The sequence below is a fragment of the Pelodiscus sinensis genome, chromosome 1 (genome assembly GCF_052426305.1).
Source record: "Pelodiscus sinensis isolate ZL-2025 chromosome 1, ASM5242630v1, whole genome shotgun sequence".
NCBI lineage: Eukaryota > Metazoa > Chordata > Testudines > Trionychidae > Pelodiscus > Pelodiscus sinensis.
The window spans coordinates 102,247,618-102,271,935 of NC_143052.1; the positions used below are offsets into that span (position 1 = coordinate 102,247,618).

Here is a 24,318-nt window from a genome sequence, read left to right on the forward strand (position 1 = left end):
GCACACTCCTTACCGGGGCATGTACAGTTCATATGTTGCCCTCCCCTCCCCAAGAATATGTATAATAGCTATGTTGATGGTGAGACACTGCTTGAGAGAGTAAAGTCAGGCCTAAACCCTGTGAGTACATACCCTGCATGTGTGTCTACACACTCAAGCAATGCCTCTTATCTACACTGCTACTTTTAGCAGTATAGTCCCAAGCAGCTAAGAAAGGCGCTGGCAGAGGGGGGGTACAGTGGTGAAAGTCTCTGGCAGAGAGAGAGACAGCAGGGAAAGACTCCAGAAGCTCTGTCACAGCATCTTTCACTGCTATGTGCAGCTACACATCACAGTGTGGGTGCAGCCTACTTTTCATTGTAGCGCGTAGCTATGCCTAGCCAATGTGCCATCACCAGTGGTAAGCAGTATAAGCGTGGCATAAAAAAGCCTTATGAAAAACAGGTGAACTTATTGAATGAGGCATCGAGAACATTGGTTGGCATCAGGCACAAGGAAAGGAAACTTCCAACACAGCTCTGCCAATACACCCACGTCTTGGCCTCTACACTAGGCATTGATTTTCTCTTTCCACTTCCTCCCACACACACCCCTCCCCGGTGTTCCTTCCCAGTCGTCCAGTTACACAAAGGTCTCCCAGCCCTAAGAAGAAATCCAAAAAGTGAATGTAAAGTTGTAAGAAACAACCCTGCCACCATGACTCCCATAGAAGATTAAATTGTCCTTTTTCATGAGCTACGTTTCTTTTCACAAAGGGTGTAAAGCCTCCACCAAACCCAAAAAACCCTACAAATGTCACTTCTCACTACTTAAATGTCATATAATGAGAGGTATGCACTGTTCTTGTAGCCATGTTGGTCCCGGGATATTAGTAAGACAAGGTGAGTGATGAAATGGCTTTTATTGGACCAACTTCGGTTGGTGAAAGAGACATGCTTTTGAGCTACACAGAGCTCTTCTTCAAAGCTGGGAGAGGTATTCCCAGTGTCAGTGCTAAGTACCAACACTGAACAGATAAAACACGTGTAAACTACTAATGCTAGATTAAGGGACCATTCAAGGAGAAGTGGTCTCCTTTGACCCCTGTAGTCATAGGACTAAAAGGGGGGTTATGAGTCAGAGATTGCTCTAGCAAGCCATGAATCCAGCGTCTCTGTTCAGTCCATGATTTTTAGTGTCTAGCAAAGTCTTCTGAAAGTGAAAGGTTAGGTCAGATATAGAGTGAGTACTTTGTGGAAAAAGTATGTAACCACAGATGACTGTGTTTTTGACTTATCTTTTTTTTCCCCCTGTGCAAGTTCATTCAAGAGCAGCGGTGGGCAATAATTTTTGACCGGGGGCCACTTCAGAAATTTTTTTAAGTGGTCCCAGGCTACCCCAGAAGGAGCAGGGCCTCAGGCTGAAGCAGCGAGGCCAGGACACTTTCGTGCTTCCCCACCCACGGACACTGATTGGTCTAGAAGTGGGGGTGCATGCAAAGTCTTTGCTCCCCCCAGAGAGAATCGCCAGCTGTTCTGAACAGCTGACAGTTCCCGCTAAGTACATGTGCTCCTGGCAGTGGGAGGAGACTTTGTGTGCTCCCCCCTGCTGTCTACAGGTCAATCAGGGCCTGAGGAAAGGAAACACATGAAGTCTCTTGCTCCCTGCCCCTGCTCTGCAAGGAAGTGCAGTGCTTAGAGTCAACTGCCAGCTGAGCAGCAACTGGCAGTTGGCTTTAAGAGCTGAGCCCCTTGAAGGGCGGGAGGAAACTTCACGTGCTCCCCTCGCTCCCAAGCCCTGATTGATCTAGGGGCGGGGCAAGTGGCAGTACCTCCGTGGGCTGGATCAACTTGCTTGGCTGGCTGGATTCAGCTCACGGAGGCCCTTTTGCCCACCCCTGTTCAAGAGTATAGTGGTTGTTTGGTTTCACCCACATAATTGTTACTGGGGCATCTACAGCAGAGGGTGATATACACGGCATGTATAGGACCCATGGATTTTGAAAGGTATTTGATGAGGAACATGGATCATTGTAGCTGTGGAGATGTGTGTGAAGGTTTTGCATCCGTTGTTCTGGCAGGGTCTGGTGCCAATGTGAGTTAGTGTGTCCTTCTCTGTGGGGGATCTTGTTTCAGATTATGATCTTGGAGAGACTGGGGGAGGGAGGTGCTTGAAGGTCAGAAGACAAGGCTCAGGAAAGATTTCTTTCAAGAAAAAGTCTCCATCAAACACGAGGTTTAGTTGTTTGATGAAGCCCATATGAGATTCAGGCAGGTGATGAATAGGGGTGTGTGGTTGGAGAGGAGTTTATTTCAATATTGAAGCAGATTTCCTTGCAGTATTTGAGGGTCCCATTCCATGATGCGATTTCCTCTGGTGGAGTGTCATGGTTTGGGGATAACAGTTCTGAGTGTGTTAAGATGTGCATCCTGGACTTTCTCCTTGTAGCCAGAGCTGGTCTTAGTGACACATTTTCCCTGGCGTTTTTTGGTTTGGGGTTTTTTTTTTTGTTTGACAAATTTTTGTCCAGTATTTTTTCTGAAACCATCTGGCAACCGTACGGGCGAGCTGGGTGTGTCACCCGGGGCTGACAATTGGTTAGGACCAGCCCAGCTTGTAGCATATTCTGTGGTATCAGAGTGCCTGGCTGGAGAGAGCAGATTTCTTGGTGTGGTTGGGGTTGTTGCTGGATCTATGAAGGCAGATATAATAATCAATTCATTTCTTGTTTAGTGTTGTGTGTAGGCTTCCACTGTTAAAGATGATGGTGGTGTCCAGGAAGTCAATGCTAGTGTGGAAGTACTCCAGAGAGAGTTTAATGGACAGGCAGTCATTGTTGAAGTTATAGCAGAAATCTATGAGGGAGTTTACATCATCTGTCCAGAGAATGAAAATATCATCAGTGCATCTCAGTTATATGATTGGCTTCATGGTGCATTTGTCCAGAAAGCCATCCTAGTTTCCATGGGTTTTCACATGGTTTGGACAAAAGGTTTGTTGTTGAATGTAAAAATCATTGCAGAGGACACTGATACCTTTTCTAGACCTGAAAAAGTGCTCTGTGTAGCTTGCAAGCTTGTGTCTTTCACCAGCATATCATAGATATTACCTCACCCACCTTGTCTCATGTAATGAGATGCACACTCGTACATGCTTAATGCACCTGTTCATATTTCTAGGCACTAATCAATTTTGTCCATGCACTCCAGATTGCAAATGTTATCTTTTGCCATACAAAGAACATCTGTGACATTTCAAACTTGGATCTTGCCAGATGAGCCTAATTTCCTGAGCTGCTTTAAAAATATTGAAAAGGAAGAAAGGTCTGGAGTTACTTAGATTCTGCCTACTGTTAAATAATAACTCCTCTTAAAATAGCACCATCCTGTCAGGTCCCAGGATCAGACTCTTTTGCTTTAACAGTAACATTTCCGTGGGTGATTAATAAGGAGAGGAAGATGCTTGCTGGGAACATTCCACGTGGGAGGGTATGATGGTGCTTTTCAGGACTTTTACCCAGATGTGTAAGTTAGAGTTACTCCTATGCATCTGTAAATTGGGCTGGGTCTTAACTAACAATAGAGGCCACATCCACTACCTGGTGCCCTTCCTTCCACATCCTTTTATCCCAGCACATGCTGGGACAAATTCTACAACTGGACCTTCTAGGACTATGTTAACTCATCTGTAAAATGAGATGAGCAACATTTACCTACATACGGGGAATGTTGAAGATTAATTTAGTTAATGGATGCAAAGTGCAATGGAGAGGAAAAGTAGTGTAATGTATTATAATTGCTTATAACTACATTATATGCTGAGTATTTGGTGGTCCATGCAAAATTAGTTGCAGTGTTAGTCCAAGTGGAGAAAAATTCTATACATTCACATAAATACCACCAAAACTGGCACCACAGTAATGTCTGTCTCAAGAGAGAGGCTCAGAAATGAATGAGCATGGAAACTGGCCTATTTCTATCTCAACTTTAGAGGTGGGTTGGCATGATGTAGGGAAGCAAGCAATGCTCATATTGAACTTATTCTGAAGTTGGAGGACTTCGTTGTCTAGAACGGTTTTGGTTTATTTTTGTACTAATGGGCTAAAATGGTTATCGTGTGTGTGAGAGAGAGAAAGACAGAGAGAGAGAGCCCAACTGTTTATTAGCTGCATCAGTTTTCTATTTTATTAATGCAAAATGAAAACTATTCACAGGACTATGCTTTATATTACTGCTTCTGCTTAGTAAAGCTGAAAATGAAAGATTGGCAGAAGTGACTTTCTAAACATTTTCCATCGTGTTTCCCATCAAGCTTGGTTGAATTTGTTTGTGTTTTATTACCCATATTCCTGCAACCTTTTCACTGTTTGTTTTGTCTGCACTTGCTAACACCGACTTCCATGTGATGATGTGTCAGATCTTTCCCTGTGTGTTTCAACATGCACACCGGGACCAGCTTTTTCGTGAAATTGTAACCGACTAAATGAGAAGAACTGCCTCGTTCAAGTCTGGCCTCCTTGCACATGAAAAATCTAAACCCAAAATATTCCATTTCCATATGACAGAGGAAAAACAGAATGTTAGGTAACTATTCTCAAGACCTACTGGAAGAAAGCCACAGCTGGGAGATTTCGGAGGGGGGGGGGGAGGGAAATGACTTGATCTGTCTACTATTGGATTCTTCAAGTTTGTTTGCTGCCATTCAGATTGTGTTCATTTGTCTAGATTTGGATGAGTGTTTCTCATATTTGACAATGTTATCTACTGTTATCAGTAATGTTAAGAAAGGTGCAAGATGGCTTCGGAAGATAACAATAATGTTAAACAGGATAAACATATCCAGCTTTTTTTTTTCTTGTTTAATGGTGAGGGGGGGGAAGGATCTGCTTAGGGTGTATCATTATTACTAGTCTGACACTATGTGCAGCTAGACTCAAAAAACAAGTAAACAATTTCAGTGGAAAAACAAAAAGCAAGACAGATTACAGTGACAGGGCGATAGCCATTTAATATGGGATAAACGGAGGCAAGCAATGTAACAACTACAGGAAAATTGTTAATAATGGGATGTCAAAGAAGAAAAGGGTGGATGCACACAAAGCAGAGTTGTTTTGCCTGTTCTCTATTCTGGAGCATTTTGTTACACTAGGTCAGAACAAAAAGCAGTAGAGCTAGGGATGCTACTCTGCAGTCCAGAATGCTTGAGAGTGACAATGTGTGTGCATGCATTCAGGATAGAGGGCAACGTCTATTAGTGTGAAGTTATTCTGGGGCAAAAGTGAAGATTACAAATGCCAGAGCTGTATTACTTAAATTGCCAGAAAGGAAAATCTAATGTTTGGAAACGTGTGCTGAAAATTATATTGGGAAAAGTTCAGAAGATTAAAATAGCAGTAGGTAATGTTCTGGCATGGAAATATATACCAAACGTATGCAAACAGGTGGACCATAATAAAGCCATGAGTGTAATAAATAGTTACATTCCCATCATTAAAATAAAATAACACTTAATAAAAGCAAACACACTTCAAGATGTCAGATTACATAGGAAATACTCATGCAGCTTTAGCCGTCTGACTCAGTACATTTTAGATCAGTAGAACTGAACATCTGGTCATTTGTTACTCTTTTACCAAGACAAAATACCCAGGGATAATAAAAGCTATCAGTAAATCATGTGATTTCTATAACTCTTACACACAATTACATGTACCACTTTATGTATCATGGCCAAGCCTTCCAAAAGTGACTAGTGATTTTGAGTGTCTGAATTTTTGGGAGCCTAACCTGAGATACCATAAAGTGGCATGGTTTTCAGAAAACACTGAGCACCCACCCTTTGAAAAATCTGTCCCCCTTTAAAAGTGTTTCCAAATCAGCATCCAAAAATGAGATGCACAAAAATCACTATTTTTAAAAAATGGCATAGATTTTCAATGGCTTTGTAGGTAGCTCATCTGAAATTTGTAAATTATCAATAGTGGGTTGTGCAACATTTTATTTTTACAGTACCTGGGAGTAGCACATACATATCTTCCTGTCACTCTTGTGCACTGATATTAACTCAAAACAATGAGACCATTTATAGTACAGCACACGCTACCATGAATTTTATACACAGACATTTTGTTTGCCTGTGCTTATGCTATGTTGATGCAGCAATTGTTCACTTCAGAACCACTTCTGTTTTTCCATCATTAGAATATTTTAATAATTAGAAACATAATAATGCATGGGATGTAACCATGTTGTTTGTTATTTCAGTTGAGTAAGCCTGTAGGGCAGAAGGCAATAACAAAGAAAACACATATATCCTGTTATGTTAAATAAAAAATATGACTCTATTATGGTTACTGAAGATAGATTCTGAAGATATTTAGATATAAGCTGCTGAACACAGGGTAATACAACAGACAACTTTTCCTATAGGCTGCACTTCTAGTTCCACCTATAATATATAGGTCTAAGGCTTGAGTTTGTAAAGCCCTGCTGATGTGAGTTATCCTATTCACACGAGTAACTCCCCAGGGTAAACCCTCTAGGACTAGGTGGATTCTTGTCACAGTGAAATCAACTGGAGTTTTGCCATTGAAATCTTGATTTAATTGATGTTACTCTCGATGTACATCAATATATGAGGAACATCAGAGATGCATGTTTTTGGTTTGTTTGGTTGGTTTTTTTGCTTACATTATCCATTCCCTTTAGATGCCTTTTTCTAAATAGATTCCTACAATTCCCACCCCTTATGTCCTTAAAGCCACAACACTATCAGTGTTCACTATTTTTCTTCAACTCTAATACACATCAAGGAAGAAAAAGCATACATAGTGTTCCCTCTAATATTTTCTGTCTTTCAGCAGGTTGAATTTTCTTTTGGGTTGGTTGAAATTTCTTAGTGCAACACCAATTTTGAAGTAGTGCGTGGATGTGCACCACCAGTACAAACAAAACACACATACACATACACACACACACACACACACACACTTTAAGCAGTTTATACGTGTGGAAGAAAATATATTAAAACAAGACACCTGTGTCTAGTTGCTGTGATGTATCCTTAGTGACTACAAAAGTGCTGTACAAAGGTAGGGAATTCACCTTCTTCCACTTGAGGAAGAGTAGAAGTCCCAGAATAAATTAACACATGGCTTCAGATTTTGTAGACAGATGCATGTTTCAAAGAGCTTGAAAATAAAGTTTCATCCTACAAAACTAGCATCACACCTAGTACTTGCTACTTCTTACTCATAAGAGCCAGGACTCTACCACATAGCAAAGATCTGGCCTTAATGAAATACTAATTAATACATAGCATATTGTAACACAGGATTTAAAAATCACGAAGTTCAGAGTTTTAGATATCTGCAACACTCCAAGAAATTCTGTTAAAATAATCTTTTTCTTTCTTACCATAAGTCATTAACACCCAGGTAAACTTTGTGTTAAATGTAATCATGCAAATGTCCTCCTGGCACACAAACCCCCCATGCAGCCTGCTTTCCCCTCCACTCCACCCACCCACCCTCTCTTTCCCCCACCTGCCCCATGCCATCAGCCCATTACCTACCCTTTCTCAGCCCAGAAGCGTTGAAGAGACTTCTGGGTTTCGGTTTTGGTTTCAGTTTCAGTTTCTGCCCCCCCCCCCCCTCTCTTCCCCCACCTCCCCACTTTCCTGGCAGACAGGACTCTCCAAACTCCCTTCCTCTCTCACTTCCCCCCAAGCCAATTAATTAATTACTCCCTCCTCCCAGTCACTTATTCCCTGCTTATCTCACCTGCTTATTTGCTCTGGGAGATCTTCAGTTCAGCACTTGCCAGCTCCCTTTTTGCTATTGCTTACAGATGCCCCACCCCTCACCGGTCAGCTGAGCTCCCTGCTTGCATGGGAGCTTTGAATCTCCAAGCGGGGCTCAGAAAATAGTTGCACAGTCATACAGCCAAGCAGCTAGACGGAACTTAGCATACCACACTCCTGGGAACATGATGGATCCCACAGGATACAAAACAAATCACTGGAAAAATGCAGTTTCTAAAAATCCTTAACGGTTTTGGTAACCTATATTTTCCCTATATATTTATATTATACACACACATACACAATCAATTAGTTTTAATGCATTATTAAACATGCACCAAGCCAACTAAGAGACATATCCTAATAGTTTAGATAATCATTCATCATGAAACTGCTAGCAGAACTCTTTATAATGAAAATATTAGATGCATACATGATTAAATTAGCTAGAGAAGTGGCTAATGTTCAACCATATGGGTACATTAGGAAAACAGGGCTACAACACAGACCCAGAAGAAAAACCATTAATCACATTTCTATTTCAGGGAAACTGTAAAAGCTAAAAATAATATTCTTAATAATAAAAAACTGAAGTATATGGTTCCAGGAAATTGTATTGAATCAATCCAATCTGTGTTGTGCTGTACCATTTTAAAAACCTTATATAAAAGAAAAACAAAAACACTAAACTAAGAAAGAGTCTCCAATTCCTTAGACAGAAGATAAAGGAAACTGAAATTCAACTTCGTGTGTCTGATAGAAGAGAATGAAAAAATTGCAAGGTTATGTATGAGAGGTCACAACCTCACAAATAAGAAGGGTAACATGTTTGACAAAAAGCATGAAAGAAGCAGAAATGATCGATGTAAACAGGCATTTGGACCTGTGCATGCTGTGATGCGGGAAGGGAAAGAGAGTGAAAGCATGGGGCGGGGTGGACTGAGGGCAGAAGCTTCAGCAATGTTATTGAGTATGCTCAATACAAGCCAAGCACCAAATGGGAGGGAGGGAACCAAGCCCCTTCCTTCCCCCTCTCACATCTCTATCCAGGGACTACCAAAGTACTGGAAAACTCTACTTTTTTTCTGCAGACATCTTGTGGCAAGTCACTTAAGGGACACTGGTTAGCCTTAAAATTGTACTGTATATTCTTACTTTGTTACTAACTCTATGGAGACAGACAGACAGACAGACAAACAGACAGACCCATCAGGACTCTTTGGCTCTGTCTCAAGCTCTGGAAAAGGAGTGGGGTCCAGTGGGTTACAGCAAGGGGGCAGATACATTTGAACTCTATATAAGAACATCAGAATGGCCATATTGGGTCAGACCAAAGGTCTTTCTAGCCCAGTGTCTGGTCTTCCAACAGTGGCCAATGTCAGGTGCTTCAGAAGGAATAAACAGAAGCAGCAACCATCATGATCCATCCACTGTCTCCCATTCCCAGCTTCTGGAAAACAGAAGCTAGGCACATCATCGCTGCCCATTCTATCTAGTAGCCATTGATGGACCTACCCCCCCTTGAACTTAGTTTGTTCTTATTGGAACCCTGTTATAGTGTGGGCTTTTCCACCATCTCCTGGCAAAGAGTTCCGCAAGTTGATTATGAAAAAATAATGTATTTTGTTTGTTTTAAATCTGCTGGCTATAAATGTAATTGGGTCAGCTTCTTGTGTGATGTTAGTGAAAGAGTAAATAACATTTCCTTATGCTATTTTTCCACACCGTTCATGATTTTCTAGACATCTGACATATCCCTCCCACTCTTTACTCATTTCTTTCCCAAGCTGAAAAGTCCCAGTCTTCTTAATCTCAGATGGAAGCAGTTCCTTACCCCTAGTAATTTCTGTTGCCCTTTCTGTACCTTTCCCAAATCCAGTATGTCTTTTGTAGATGGGTTGACCAGATCTGCATGCAGTATTCAAGATGTGGGCATACAATGACTTTATGTAGAGGCAAGATAGTATTTTGTCGTTCCTGATGATTCCCAATATTCTGTTAGCTTTTTCATTTTTAGACTGCCACTGCACGTTGAACAGATGTTTTCAGGGAATTATCCACAATGATTTCAAGATTTCTTTCTTGAGGGGTAACAGCTATTTTGTGTCTATAGTTAGGATTATATTTTTTCATGTGCATTGCTTTGCACTTATCAGCACTGAATTCCATCTGCTTTTGTGTTGCCCAATCACTTAATTTTGTGAAATCCCTTTGTAGCTCTTTGCAGTCAGCTTTGGATTAGTCCCCGTTCACCCCTTTTTCAAGAACATTTGCAAATTTAATACAGTAATCCAAATGCAGATCCCCGCAACTCTTTTTATAACAAACTCCTGGCCCCAAAGGCAAAGCTACAAGCAGTTCAAACTCTGTTGCATTTAAGAACTGCCTCTGGAGTCAGGGCGTCCAGCTTTAAGCAGACCTCAAATATGAAATCCAGGGGGTTCAAACTCAGGAGGAGGGACTACTGCCTCCCCAGTCTCCCATAAATGGCACCCTTGCCATGCATGTGTCTGATCAGACCCAATTACATGCAGGCTATCCTGGATGTGCATTTTTGTTGCTCAAGCATGCCTGAAAGTCTCTCGGCTCAGCCCCAACCAGTGGTCCATGTCTAAGGCACCTCAGTTAGCCAGAGTTCTAGGGTTCTGGAGTCAGTCTCCTTTCTGAAGCCTGCTCACGGGTTCCCTGCTCCATGTTTCCAGGCAAACATTGTACACTGTAAAATTCCTCAATTGCTGCTTATCTAACACCTAACTCAGCTATTTCCTATTGCCTACCAAATGGCAGTGGGAGTACACACCTAAAATTCTAGCAGCCTAGAACTCAGGGGACTTCCTCTTCCCCCACACAAAAAGAGGTTGGATGTTGCAGGGAGAAGAGTTGCCTTTTTGATCTTCCAAGGCATTCCTACAAACTGTGAGAAACAGACTGATTTTTAAAACCTCTGGTAAATGTTTGATTCCTTTTAAACATAAGAGGAAAAAAATACCGAGGCAAGTTCTTCCCTGCCATGACTCCACTGAAGTCAATGGAATTATGCCAGAATTTCTTTTGGCCCACTGTGTGTATACAAAACTGGAGGATGAACAAACAGTCTCTGAAATAAATACACTGATCTATCAAGAATGATCAAAGACAGAAAATAAAAGGGTTATAAATGCTTAGAAAAGACAGAAAGCAAAAATGATACAATAAAGTACCCCGAATTCAAAGGAAAAAAAGGCAGTGGGATGATAAAATACAGCCGCAGTGCCTGTGACCCTCTGATAACCACTAGGTAAAAGCCAGGAGAGTGGATCAATGCTACTATAAACAGAGGAGATGAAAAACTGAAGGGGGAGAAATTGCATCACGTTCCGTCTACACAAGGGGCTACGGGCGATATTCCCCCGGGTCCTTAGACACACACTAGGTTTCATTGAGTGCTAAAAATAGCAGTGTAACAGGATAGGGGCATGCAGCAACACTGGGTGTCTGCGCAAAGTTTCTACCCACGAGGTTCAGGAGGGTTTACACTTGGCAGGGCTATCCCTGTGCTATCTCATTTTCAGGGTCAGGCATGAGCTATGATGGCACCGGGAGACAAGGTAGGGGGGAGGTGTCACTTTTCCGACACAGGCAATTAACTGTCACTTTGATCTCACCCAGATCTCCTCAGCTGCTAGGGACTTTGCAATTAAACAGCTTGAACCTGACAGTACAGTTTTGCAGTGCTAATAACATCCCCCCAGTCCCTGACATCAGCGCAATCAGCTGGGTTCCACTTCTTCTATGGCTGGAGCAGTGTTCCCTGTAAACTGAGCACTTTGGCGGCCACCCAGGAGAGATTCAGATGCCGCCCAGCTGATTAGCAAAGCACGCACAGTATCCACAGCCAGCAACATGTGTTTCTACTGGTGGCACACATCCACATGTTTTGGTGCACATAACAATATTTATTCCGCACATGGATGGAAAAAAGAGAGGGAATATCAGTTAGGAGCGGTGTGAAGATATTGGGTCTGAGGACTAGAATGAATCATCTGAAAGACCTGCCTTAAAATCCACAGGCAAATCATGTGCACAGTGATTCATCCAAGAGGAAGAGTTAAGAGGTTGTGAAATACATTTAATAGCTTTGCACACAAGGTATGATGGTGAGGTGTGAGGTCAGGAAGGATACCAAAAGGCTTCAATGGATATAGATATTCCAATATTCATCCTAAGGAACAATGATTAAGTAGGGTTTGACCACGAGGTTCTCAGATTAGATTACCCAAACTGAAGATTTGGCCCTATATTATGACTTTAAGGGAACTATGCCAGTTTTCACCAGGTGGGGATCTGCTCCATTACCTATGGATTGGTTTACATAGGGAAGTTATACTGGTATAAAGTATGATGTGAATTTAAAGCACTATGGCTTTGTACATGGGACCATTTGTTGGGAAAAAAAACCCATTTTCGCAAGATCCTTGTAAACCTCGATTTTTGAGGAATAAGGGATCTTGAGAAAAAGGTTTTTTTACCGACAAGTGGTCTACACGGGGCTTTTTATCAGCAAAACCTCTCCCGCTAAAAGAATCGGAAGATATGCAAATAAGCACTCCATTTGCATATCCTCTTCAGCAAAAAAACAGCAGTGTAGACTTAGGCCAGTGGTCCCCAATGCGGTGCCCGCAGGCACCATGGTGCCCACTGGGGCATTTATGTGTGCCTGCTGAATCATCTGGGCTGGCCCAGCACAAGGCACATGTGCGGGGCCGGCCCTGGGCGCAGAGCGCGTGGGTGGCCCCTACCCCAGGCACACAGCACATGTGTGGTACCAGCTCCGGGAGCATGGGCAACCCCTGCCCCAAGTGCACAGCACATGCGCGTGTGCCGCATGCCCAGGGCAGGGGCCGCCCCTGGACACCCAGCAGCCCCGCCCCCAGACGCCCAGCAGCCCCTAAAGGTTGAGGACCACTGACTTAGGCTATGAGTATACTGGGGCAATGCCTCATAGCCTTCTCAAAGACCAATTTGCTGCAGTGATGGCGGTTCACAGTGTATTCCTCCCTCCTCAGACCAGCAAAACTAAGACAATTACAAAAGCGGTGTACATAGGCATGCAGGCAGCAACAATCTGATCCAATCCCTGGAATGCTTTTGCCTTGTCCCACGCCAAATTGTACCCAGCACTTATAGCAGGGGCGAACAATAAATGGCCCGCAGGCCAGAGGCAGTTTGTGAGGGTTAGCCCTGGGCAGACTGCCAGATGTTTTATTTACCTACTCATCTGAAGGTGCGGCTGCTTACAGCTCCCAGTGGCTGCGGTTTGCTATGCCTGGCCAACAGGAGCTGCAGGAAGCAGGTGCGAGGACGGGCCACCATTTCCTACAGTGTCCTTTGACCAGGAATGGCGAACCACAGCCAACAGAAGCGGAGAGCAGCCATGCATGTGGGTGCACAGGTAAATAAAGCATCTGGTGGTCCACCAGGGCCTAACTCTTATGAACCACATCCAACCCATGGGCCACTTATTGCCCACCCTGACTTAGAGGGAGGGTGGCCATAAAGCAGAGCCTTTCATTCGGAGAAGTGAGAGGAGAGGCAGTGAGCTGCATAGAGGGGGTAAACTTGAAGATGGTCCCAAACCCACAATGAAAAAAGAAGATGTTGTTCTTCCCCCATCCTAGTAAATAAAATGTATTAGAACAAAACTGATTCCAGGACTAACAGCGCAGAGGAAAAACTTAACCTATGTATGACAAAACAATGACAAAAGCAATGAAGTGATTTATTGACATCTAAACAAATCGTGGAATGGCATAAAAAAAAGTCAGTTTGGGCTCGCGCTTTCAGTTCAACATGGATAAAACCTGAGCATAGGAATAAAAATTAAAACACAAAGTCAGAGCAGATGCTAGGGAAACCATTTTTTTCCACTATAAGAAACAGAAACCTGAAGATCTGTCTAGAATGAGCTGGGCTGCTCCCTTTTATAGTGAGGCAGTCATTGGAACATAAGCAGCACAGTCTGAGGGGCGAGGCTTCTACCATCCAGAGCGTGACTTAACCCTCTCTTCTCCAGTGTGTGATATGCACATTATACTGCAATCGGGAACACTGTTATTTAAAAATGGAAAGGCATAATAGTATACTGATCTTTTCAAATGGGCTGATTTTAACAAATTCCAGTTTCTCATAAGGATTCTTTACATAGTCATGTCCTGAACGTGTATATTGTTTTCAACACAGAAAAGAAAAGTTGTTGATGTTTTTCTGTTGTTTAGATGATATCTGTAAGGATTTTTTAACCATGGAATCAATTGGGTAACAGACTACAAAGAGCAACAGTCAATTTGTCTACACATAGGCTGTGTCTAGACTGGCCAATTATTCCGGAAAATCAGCCGCTTTTCCGGAAAAACTTGCTAGCTGTCTACACTGGCCGCTTGAATTTCCGCAAAAGCACTGACGATCTCATGTAAGATTGTCAGTGTTCTTGTGGAAATACCATGCTGCTCCCGTTCGGGCAAAAGTCCTTTTATGCAAAACTTTTACGCAAAAGGGCCAGTGTAGACAGCTGAGATTTGTTTTCCGCAAAAAAACCCCGATTGCGAAAATGGCGATCGGGACTTTTTTGCGGAAAAGCGCATCTAGATTGGCACGGACGCTTTTCCGCAAAAAGTGTTTTGTGGAAAAGTGTCCGTGCCAATCTAGACGCTCTGTTCCGAAAATGCTTTTAACGGAAAACTTTTCTGTTAAAAGCATTTCCGGAAAATCATGCCAGTCTAGACGTAGCCATAAAGTGCTGTCAAATGGGGGGAACTGAAAGGTATTTTTCATCCTATCAACTTCTTTCAGTTGCACTAGATGTTTACTTTTCAGCCAGAAATGCAACTGTTAAGTTGTCCCTTTAATGGCCCTGGTTTAGACAGATATTTAAAGCATATGCCTAATTTAAAGCATGTGAGTTGCCCCATTGACTTTAGTGGAACTACTCATGTGGTTCAGGTTAGGCATGTCTTCAAGTACTTTGCTAAATAGAGCCCTAAGTTAGCAGTTGTCTACTGCGGTGTTTCTCAGTGTTCTGCGGGCCCACTTTGGGAAAGCCAGTAGCAGGCCTGCACCACTTTGTTTACCTAAAGGTCCATAGCCACAGAGCTGCGAGGCTCCGTGACTACAGATCCTTTAGGTAAACAAAGCAGAGTGGGACTGCTAATGGCTTTCCCAAAGTGGGCCCGCAGAACACCTTGAGAAATACCGGTGTTAAGGGGAAAGTCAGATAACTGAAATCCACAGACACAGGTCCAGAACTTATTAAGAATATTGTAGGCTTGGTCTACAGCAGTGGTTCTCAAACTTTTTGGCCCGTGGCCCACCTGGCTCAATACAAAACTTTCCGCGGAACACCAGTCGCTAATGGAAACTCACGGTTAATTACATATTTACGCTCAAGCCATTTTTCTAGTGCTGCAACTAGGGAGAACGATTTAATTTAACCAGTAAGGAAGGAAATATTAATTGAAATTATTAAATAGATTAAGCACTTTAACTTTGTTAATTTATCAAACTTCACGTTAAATAAAGTATTAATTTATGTCCAACACAAAAAGTTCCCATGTTTTCTTTATTTATGGCAGGGGCGGGGAACCTTTTTCGGATCAGGGGCCACTAACCCACAGAAAAATCAGACCACAGCAGTGAGAACCCCCCCCCCCCCTACAAAACCCATCTCCAAAAATTCTCAGCCTTCATTGATGTGGCTCCCAATTGAGACACTTCACTCCTTTGGTGTACCAGCCCCACTGGGGGAAGACGGAGGGACTGGGGAGGACTGAGATTCAGGGCTTCCAATAGGCCAGATTTACTCCTCTGTGGTTCCAGGATTAGTGGATTTTGTGGATCCTGCTAGGTTCTGGCGTTGGGACAAAAATGAGGGGTTCAGCATGTAGGACAGGGCTGCCAGTGAGAGGGATGGGGATGCAGGATCTGGGCAAGAGGTGGGGTGCAGAAGGAGGTGAAGGTTCACAGTTTGGGTGGGAGGCACGATACAGGAGGAGGTGAGGGTGCAGGAGCAGGCTGGGAGTAGGGTGTCTAGCCAGAGTGAGGGGGCGAGAGCAAGGGAAGGTGCAGTGTGTGGCTAGGAGGGAGGGTACAGGAGCAGGCTGGGGGCGGGATAGGGTGTCTGGCCAAAGGGGAGGGTGAAGGAATGGGCTGGATGTAGGTGTCTGGCCGGGGAAGGGTGCAAAAATAGGCTGGGGATGCTCAATGGGGGAGGGTGCGTGAGTGGGCTGGGGGTGTGGGGTTCTGGGCACAAGGGGGGGCACTTACTTGCCTTCATGCCTTGTGCTGATCTCAGGCACAGCCTCCCATTGGCCAGCAGCGTGCCGATACACTGCTGTTCCCCCAGCTGGGGGAGGAGGAATGCTTCTTTCCCATGAGCCAGATTGCACAGAGAGGCTTGAGGCTTCCTCCCTGACCCCCAGAAGGAATCTGGTGCTCCAACTGCACAGGGGAGGGAGGGTAAGGCTGAGCATCAGTGTAGGATCCCTGCTGTGGGAGGCAAAGAGGAGGGAGGCTGAGCTTGAGCCGTGAACAACCTGGGAGGCACCAGTGGACCACTAGTGGTCAGCAGACCGCACTTTGAGAATGACTGGTCTACAGCTACAATTCAGGTCGATCAAGTTATGCTGCTTGGGGTTGTGACAAATTTCACACCCTGTGCACTGTAAGTAGGTTGGCATAACCCCCACTGTTCATGCAGCTAGGTCACCAAAGGACTTCTTCCATTACGATTTACTGCCTCAGATCCCCTTCCACTGCTGTAGTGTCTACACTTCAGTAATGCCATAGAGCGTGTAGTGTACATATCTGCAGAGTCATAGAATCTTATCATATTATGAGAAGGAAGCAACAAAACAGAGCAAAAAAGCCACAGAATGGTAGAAGATTTTATTCAGGCCAAAGAGCTAATCCTTTAAAAACATGGAAATCCAGCTCGAGGGAGGCTAGCAAAACAAACCTTCACAGGGAAAATGTGAACCAGAGATTAAGGCAGTATATCAAAAATAGGAAGCCTGCTTTTTTCCCCCAAATCCATCCTTGCCCAGGCATGCCTTTCTCTAGATGAAATATGCAAAATGACTTGCTTAAAAATAATAGAAAGCCTACAGGACAGCCACTGAGTCCATTAAAACCACCAGCAGAAAAAGAGAAAAAAAATCACACAATGTAAGGTTATTTCAGAAAACTGATTTTTTTGCATTGATGATGAGAAACAATGATGAAACACCTACTTTGGGATTACTCTTTAGAATAATAAGAATAAGGCATTGCCAGATAAAAAGGTATAAAAACAATCTTGTAAAATTAAATGACAATAAATACACTATTTTTGTGGGTAACCTGACTACATGATGATGCCTAAAACTGTTCATGTGGGGTGAAATCTGAACCCTATTGATCTGAATGGGACCAACATTTTACTGTTGTATTATGGGGAAGGGGAGGGAATGAAAATTTTTGTGCACCGTTCCAGATCAACAGCAACGAAAATGTCTATCTCCAGTTTATCCATAGAATAGGTATAGTACAAGCAGTAGCCACACAAGCCTTCAATCAAAATGAGTCACCAGCATACCTCTTCCCTGATACAGAGGGGCCACAAACTGGAATGAGAATTCAGTGCCTACAACAATTTGATTCTTGCCCTACCTGCAAAAATGGCTAACAAAGCCATCTAGTGCCATTTGCAATGGCATGTTTGGGGTGGCCAATCACTAAGAAAGCATCAATTCATGCTTAGACTGCTGAGAGGAATTATAACAGCAAACAATAACAAAACGGGATTATGAACAACACTGCCTTGCATATCACATCCTTGGTGAAGAAGCAAGTTATTATTTTATACAAAGCCAGAAGCATTCAGCAGGAATCTTAATACCAGCTAACAAGAATGAAACAAAGAACAAAAGCCCTGCCTCAAAGAGCTCACAATGCCATGGCATAAAAACACACAAGGGTGTGAGCAAAAGAGGATGTGTAGGCTTCACAAAGCAGGTAGGCGTTCAGCATTTTGTTGAATGAGAAGGAGCTGGGGTTGCCGACACTAAATTGGAGCTGTTCCACATTTGAGGGGTATCAAGAAAACACTGCGACCATAAATTACAGAGCATTCTGCTGCAAAAATGCTTTACAACCTTTATGTTAAGTTCTGACTGGACCCTAGTGCCCACATGGAGTTCACTACAGGATTACACCATAGTAGGTGACTCATTCCAGTTGCATCTACCACCTGTCATTCTAACATCATACTGCGTTTTTCTGTACTTTTCCATGCTGGGTTCTTTAGGACAGGAAATCTATTATTTGTTTTGACTCATCTCTCCTACTGGGCACCACCGAAGTGCACTTATTGTGCCATATAAGTGATGATGCAATCACATTCAATCAAACACACATGGTGTTGATATGTAAAATGGGATTAAGTCGTAGCCTCAAAAGACCTGCTAAATGTCTACAAAACCAGAGGTTTTCAAACTGTAGCGTTTGAGGAGGAACATTCAGGAGGGAGCAAGAAGTGATTCCAGGTGGCTTCAGCATCAGTCCCCCATGGCAGGACTTGACAAGGGAGTGCCATCTCCACCCTAACTCACCTCTTTTTTGTCTAGATAGGGGGGATGCAACCAAAAATTGTAAAATCAAAAGGAAAAAGGGCTCGGCTTGAAAATCACTGTTCCGGAAACATTTCTGATTCTGTAAAATGTTTTCCTGTACGTCTCTTCATCCAGTTTCACTAAGGCTCTTTATTTCTGCCACCTCCTTCCCACCAGAAATCACAACCTTGCGTTAGCACGGGACACCTGGATGCAAGGGAAATAAGTGGAGAACTAGGAAACTGGAGGGTCACCTGAGGTATCACTTACAGAACACAATAAATTCCACAGGAACCAGGATCCTATTTTGTTTCCAAATGTTTTTCATCATTGTTTTCGCATGGAAAAAAAGCAGTAAATGTATTATAAGCACCTTTGTAGGTGGTATTTCAGGATAAAACTGAATTATACACACATGAACAGCCACTTTATTTGGCTATCCTAGCTCTTCAAAACTGAAGCGGGCAGCATGAACCCATTCATTTCAAAGGAACGAGAACATTGCAACTCTCCTTGTTTACTGAACCCAAGAACAGTTTGTTTTCCCTGTGATGCCCATTCTGGACCCTCCCTGTATGAAAATAGACAGGAGTTTCCCAACACATATTCACCACTGTAGGTTATTTGTACGGTCTCTCTCTGTAAAGGAAGAATGACATCACCTCTCCTTTGGTTCTGCACACAGGAGCAAAGAAAAAAAAAAGTATTGTGACCTGGAAAACCTTGTGTGAAATAATTCCCTAGGACTTGAGGCCGTTTGGAAGGGAAGGGATATATTGTTTTGACTTGATTAAAGCTGAAAAGTTGATTTGACATCCTGTTGTCAAGGAAACCAAGTCACACACAAAAGAAAACAGTTGTGATGGTATCATTCAGACTATTCAAGTGACCTTGGAGGAGTGCGGGGGGAGGGAGGGAGAATAAAGGCTTCTGTTCCAAAGTTCTGTATTCAACACACTTCACCACTGTGAAAATTCAGATAATTGCTCTTCATGTTTATTGGGAAATTGATTTCAATCTGAAAAGAGCAAAATGCCAGATCTTCTCCAAGGCCAACAGGTCAAACACCTTGATTCTGGTCATACATACACAGCTGCCACATAACATGTTACCTGTATTCCCAAGAACAGTAAGACTCAAATAGAAGGAGGAGTTTCATGCACTGGCTGGATCATAATAATACATATGGGTGTATACACACTAGGGATGTTAAATAATGGTTAATTGACTAATTTCCATGAACTACTCGATTAATTGATATGGGAGGGAGGGCACTCGCTACCACTGCTGTGGCTCTGCATTTTAAATGTAGTAAGTGCTGCCGGCTTTTACTACATTTAAAGTGTGGCACCCCAGAGGAGTTAGCTCCTGGGAGCGGTGCAAGCCAGGACTGAGCAGTCTTGGCTCATGCAGCTCCGGGACCTCTGTAGCTCTGCCTCCCCTGCCTCCTCCCAGCGCCGCAGAGATGGTGCTGAGGGAAACCTGCTTGTAAGCTGACTCTTCCCAGAACCGGCTCCTGCTTTCCACCCTCCCCCCCACTTTACTGCCTCTGATACAGAGGCAGCAGGGGAGGGAAGTGAGTAGTCGAGTAGTCACTCGATTACCTGATAAGCCTACGTTTATTGGATAGTCGACTACTCGACTAGTCGCTTACATCCCTAATACATACACAGGCAGCCACCAGGGGCCTAAACATTTCCCTAAAACTACTAACTGAGCTTACATCAAGCCTGGTAACAGTTTCCTAAAGATTCCTTTTCCAGGGAGATATCAAGAGTAGAATTTATTCTTTGCCAACCTCCTGGATCCCTGACAAATCAGGTTTCTATCTAGGACACATGCCAGAAACTGTCTCCATGTTGAACAACCTTCACATGGCCTTGTACAGTGTGACCCTCCACTGTGGCACTTCAGAGCGGCACTTCAAAGGGGCAGTGCATTAGGAGCCTGGGATCAGCTGAAGTCCCCAGCTGACCCAAGGCTCCGTGCAGCGCTGCCCCTTTGAAGTGCTGCCCTGGTGTTTCCAAGGGGCAGTGCTGCACGGAGCCCGGGGTCAGCTGGGGATTGCAGCTGATCCCAGGCTCCTGCGGTGTTGCCCCTTTGAAACGCTGCCACAGCATTTCATAGGGGCAGTGCGCTCAATTAATTGTTATTAAATTTTTAAATTGCTTGACAGCCCTAAAAATAACCTTTTGGGACTATTGACGCTTTCTTTGTTTGTTGTTATAGCCATGTTGGTTCTGGAATATGAGGGAAATAAGGTGGATGAAGTAGTATCTTTCATTCAGCCACTTTTCACTGGTGAGAGAAACAAGCTTTAATGCTTTCTTCATAATTATTGCTCAGTATGTATATATCAAGGTAATAACAACATTTAAAATATCAAGACTAGGCAGAACCTGGAAGTCATTATTTCTACTTGGAATAGAAACAAATGGATGGCAAAATACAGTTCCAGCACCAGAGAACAATGCAAAACTCAAACTACTAATTTGAGATTTTTTTTAAAAGTGATATTATTGACTTTAGGGAAGTCACTGTTTATTCTTCCTGTTTAGTCCTTCCTCAACAGTAGTAAAGGGTTAAAGTACAGCTGGGGGACGGGAAAATGTGTGCAATTTTTATTTTTTATTTCCCTATATTTTAAAAATGAACATTTTGTACAAACATGGAGTGAGAGATTTTAACGGAAGTTTACAATATTTCTCAAATGTGTTTGTTTTTCCTTAAATTTAATTTTGGGGAACATTTCATTGTTACACAGTGAAAACTCAAAATTACTTAGGCAATGGGCATGTAAACCAATGCAACATCAGTTCTATGTTCACATAAAAGAAGAGATATATTTTTCTTTGTGCAGCTGCTACCAATACCTTTATTGTACTAGGCTGGTAGCTTTGTAAAGGCCTGAGAAAGAGAAAATTCTGCCTAGAACTCAGTCTGGGTATGTCTACTCTGCATCCCTCCGTAGGCAGAGGGATGCAGATTAGGCAGGTCGACATTGCAAATGAGGCAGGCATTTAAATATCCCGTGCCTAATTTGCATAAAAATGGCTACCACGTTTTGCCGACTCAGCACTTTGTTGGCAAAAAGTGGCAGTCTAGAGGGAGATCTGTCAAGAAAGAAAGCCTGTTTCGACAGATCCTGTAAACGTCCTTGCCTGAGGCATAAGGGATCTGTTGAAAAAGGCTTTCTTTCTTGACAGATCCCCCTCTAGACTGCCGCTTTTTGCCGACAAATTGCTGAGTCGGCAAAACACAGAGGCCATTTTAATGCAAATTAGGCTATTAGGATATTTAAATCCCTGCCTCATTTGCAATGTTGACCTGCCTAATCTGCATCCCTCTGCCAACAGAAGGATGCAGTCTAGACATACCCCCTGTATTCATTGTTTATATGGAGACACTCAAGAAATGGAAGGAGAATCAACTCGGGTAACAATGCACATCAGTGTGTTAACCCCAATCTGGATGCTCTTATTCATGAGTAAAGTTTAGTTTATTGTAGCTAAGTTGCAAACCAAAAAGAAAACAAATAGAATAGAGGAACAACAAATAGAATAGAGGAACAGTATTGCTGACTTACCCAGAAACAGGTCCATAGTCCTTGATCAGTTTTGTATGGTTTTCCCAAAAGCCCTGATTAAAGAGAGAGTGTTATCAACTGCATATGGCATTATAAGGACATTTGATATCCTAGAATGTAGGATTGCTAACACTTGTGATATCTGGTGTGTTTTTTTTTTCCCTAAAATCCCAGTTTCTGGAGTAATGTTACTATGAGAGAAACTCAGCTTTCATTAAAAATAAAGATCCTCCAGATTACAGAAAGATAATTGAAAATGTGATTCCCTAAAGGCTCAAAATGCAAATACCAAAGACATTTTTTTTTAAATTAAGTTAACTTTATGATTTTGGGGCCTGACTTATTATCTTTGTTATGTTTGGAGTTGGAAATGCAGAAAATGGACAAGCTAATACAGAATAGGAATATAACGTATCTAGTGCACCCAAGAGAAATAAATGAACCATGAAAAAAGTGAAGAAAACCATCAGTAAAACATCATCTCACAAATAAAAAAAAATCCTGCTTGGTTTGCCTTTAATGCTAAGAAATCACTTGGGATAAACAGAAAAATTAAACAGCTTTATTTTGACAGACTTTTTTGAATTTTTACTATTTGTGTTTCACTCTCATAATTGAAGAAAATTGGTATCCATTTAGATAAAGAAATTTGTCACTATATTAAATTGTTACCATGCTCTCTCTCTCTCTCTCTCTCTATATATATATATATACACACACACACACACACACACACACACACACACACAATTTGACTAGCAGGAGGGGAGGTATATAAAGTGTATCCCCGAAAGTGAATAAACAAACATCCTTCCCTTGATTATGACAAAATTATAATATTCTGAAAATCATATGGTATTATATTTATCACTTGGAAAGGGAAAATAACTGCAGTATGACCTTGCTAATCTGCATTTCTATAATCCACGAGTTATCTCTATTCTGAGCAAAGATTCACTAGCAAAATGGTGCAATGAGGACTTAAATTAAGACTTTATTATTTTACAATACACTATAGAATATCAATATGAAATATTATAAATAATTACAATTAAACCATAGTCAACATAAATTCATGAAGCACACTGTAATGCAGTATCTATGCTTTCATCGTTGTTGCTTTTTTGCACTGAATAATTCAAAAAATCTGACAGCAAGGGATCTTCCATTTAACAGAAAAAAAAAATGACTAGTCTTCTATTATAGATAACTAGTTGGCTGCACCCCCAGCTCGCCACGCTCGCCAACCCCCTTCTCATGGGGGGTAAGCAATTCCAGCTCTCCCCCCGACTACCAGGGAGGGTAGGGCTGTGGCCGTGCCAGCCCAGCTCCCTTCTCCTACCCCTCCTACCTGTCGCACCAGCCCAGACCCCCCCTTCTCCGTCCTCCCTCCCTCCCTCCCTGGCCCCTTCTCCTTCCCCCCACCTCTACCATCCAGGGCCCCTTTTCCCCCCCTCCACCATCCAGGGCTTCTTTTCCCTTCCCCTTCCCCCTGCCTTCCACACCTTCCCAGGCTCCTTCTCCCTCCTGCCTCACCCCCCACCATGGCTTAACCCTAACCCCATGGCTGGGGGCAGGCCAGGCTGTAGTGCGAGCCAGGCTCAGTTCCAACCCAATGGCTGGGGGCAGGCCAGGCTGTGGTATGAGCCAGGCCTGGCTCCAACCCCCACGGGTGGGGACTGACCGCGATGTAAACCAGGCCCAGCTCTCCACGTGGCTGCTGTAGCAGGCCAGGCCCAAGCTGTACTGGGCCTGGTTCTCCCCCAGCCTCTGTGAAGAGGAGGGGAGGTTTGGGGCTGTAGGCAGCCCCAGCCCTGCACATGGGTCCTGAGAAGGGCTACATTGGGGGGGGGGGGGGGTAACTTGTTCCTGTGGGATGCAGAATGACATGATGACGTCACTCTTGTCCCACAGGAAAAGCTTTTTTTATATAGAGAGCAATATTAAATAAAAAAAAAAATTCTAATAAGGGATTGTTTAGGGTTTTTTAATTCTTACAGTGAATCTACTACTTAACTTTTTTTAAATTGCTGGATTTTTAACGTTTGATTTGTTCCATGAAACTCAGTTATTACCAATTTGGCGATCATGTGTTTGCTTGTCTTCTAGTTATATATAACAGAAAGAGTATAAATATCAGAGAGTATAATGGCTTTAGATTTTAGAAGACATAATGAGGAGAAGAGATGAAATTTTAAAAGGGACAATTTAGGCTGAATGTCAGGAAAATCTTTGAGACACAAGATAAGTGAGGCAATATCTTTTATTGGACCAACTTCTGTTGGTGAGAGACAAGCTTTCAAGTCACTCAGAGCTCTTCAAGTCTGGGAA

The 24,318-nt window shown here is 42.9% G+C and overlaps 1 protein-coding gene across 6 annotated transcripts in view; it reads right to left on the minus strand.

Moving 5' to 3' along the window:
- Window positions 1-24,318, minus strand: part of TBXAS1 (thromboxane A synthase 1) — a 345,665-nt gene that overhangs the window by 187,795 nt on the left and 133,552 nt on the right. For 4 of the 6 annotated variants that reach the window (XM_075939406.2, XM_075939367.2, XM_089781883.1 and 1 more), the window contains one exon: window positions 21,988-22,040. The exons of the other annotated variants lie outside the window; for them this stretch is intronic. In XM_075939406.2, coding sequence (XP_075795521.2) covers window positions 21,988-22,040 — 53 coding nt within the window. The remainder of the gene's footprint in view (window positions 1-21,987; window positions 22,041-24,318) is intronic. 6 annotated transcript variants of the gene reach the window in all.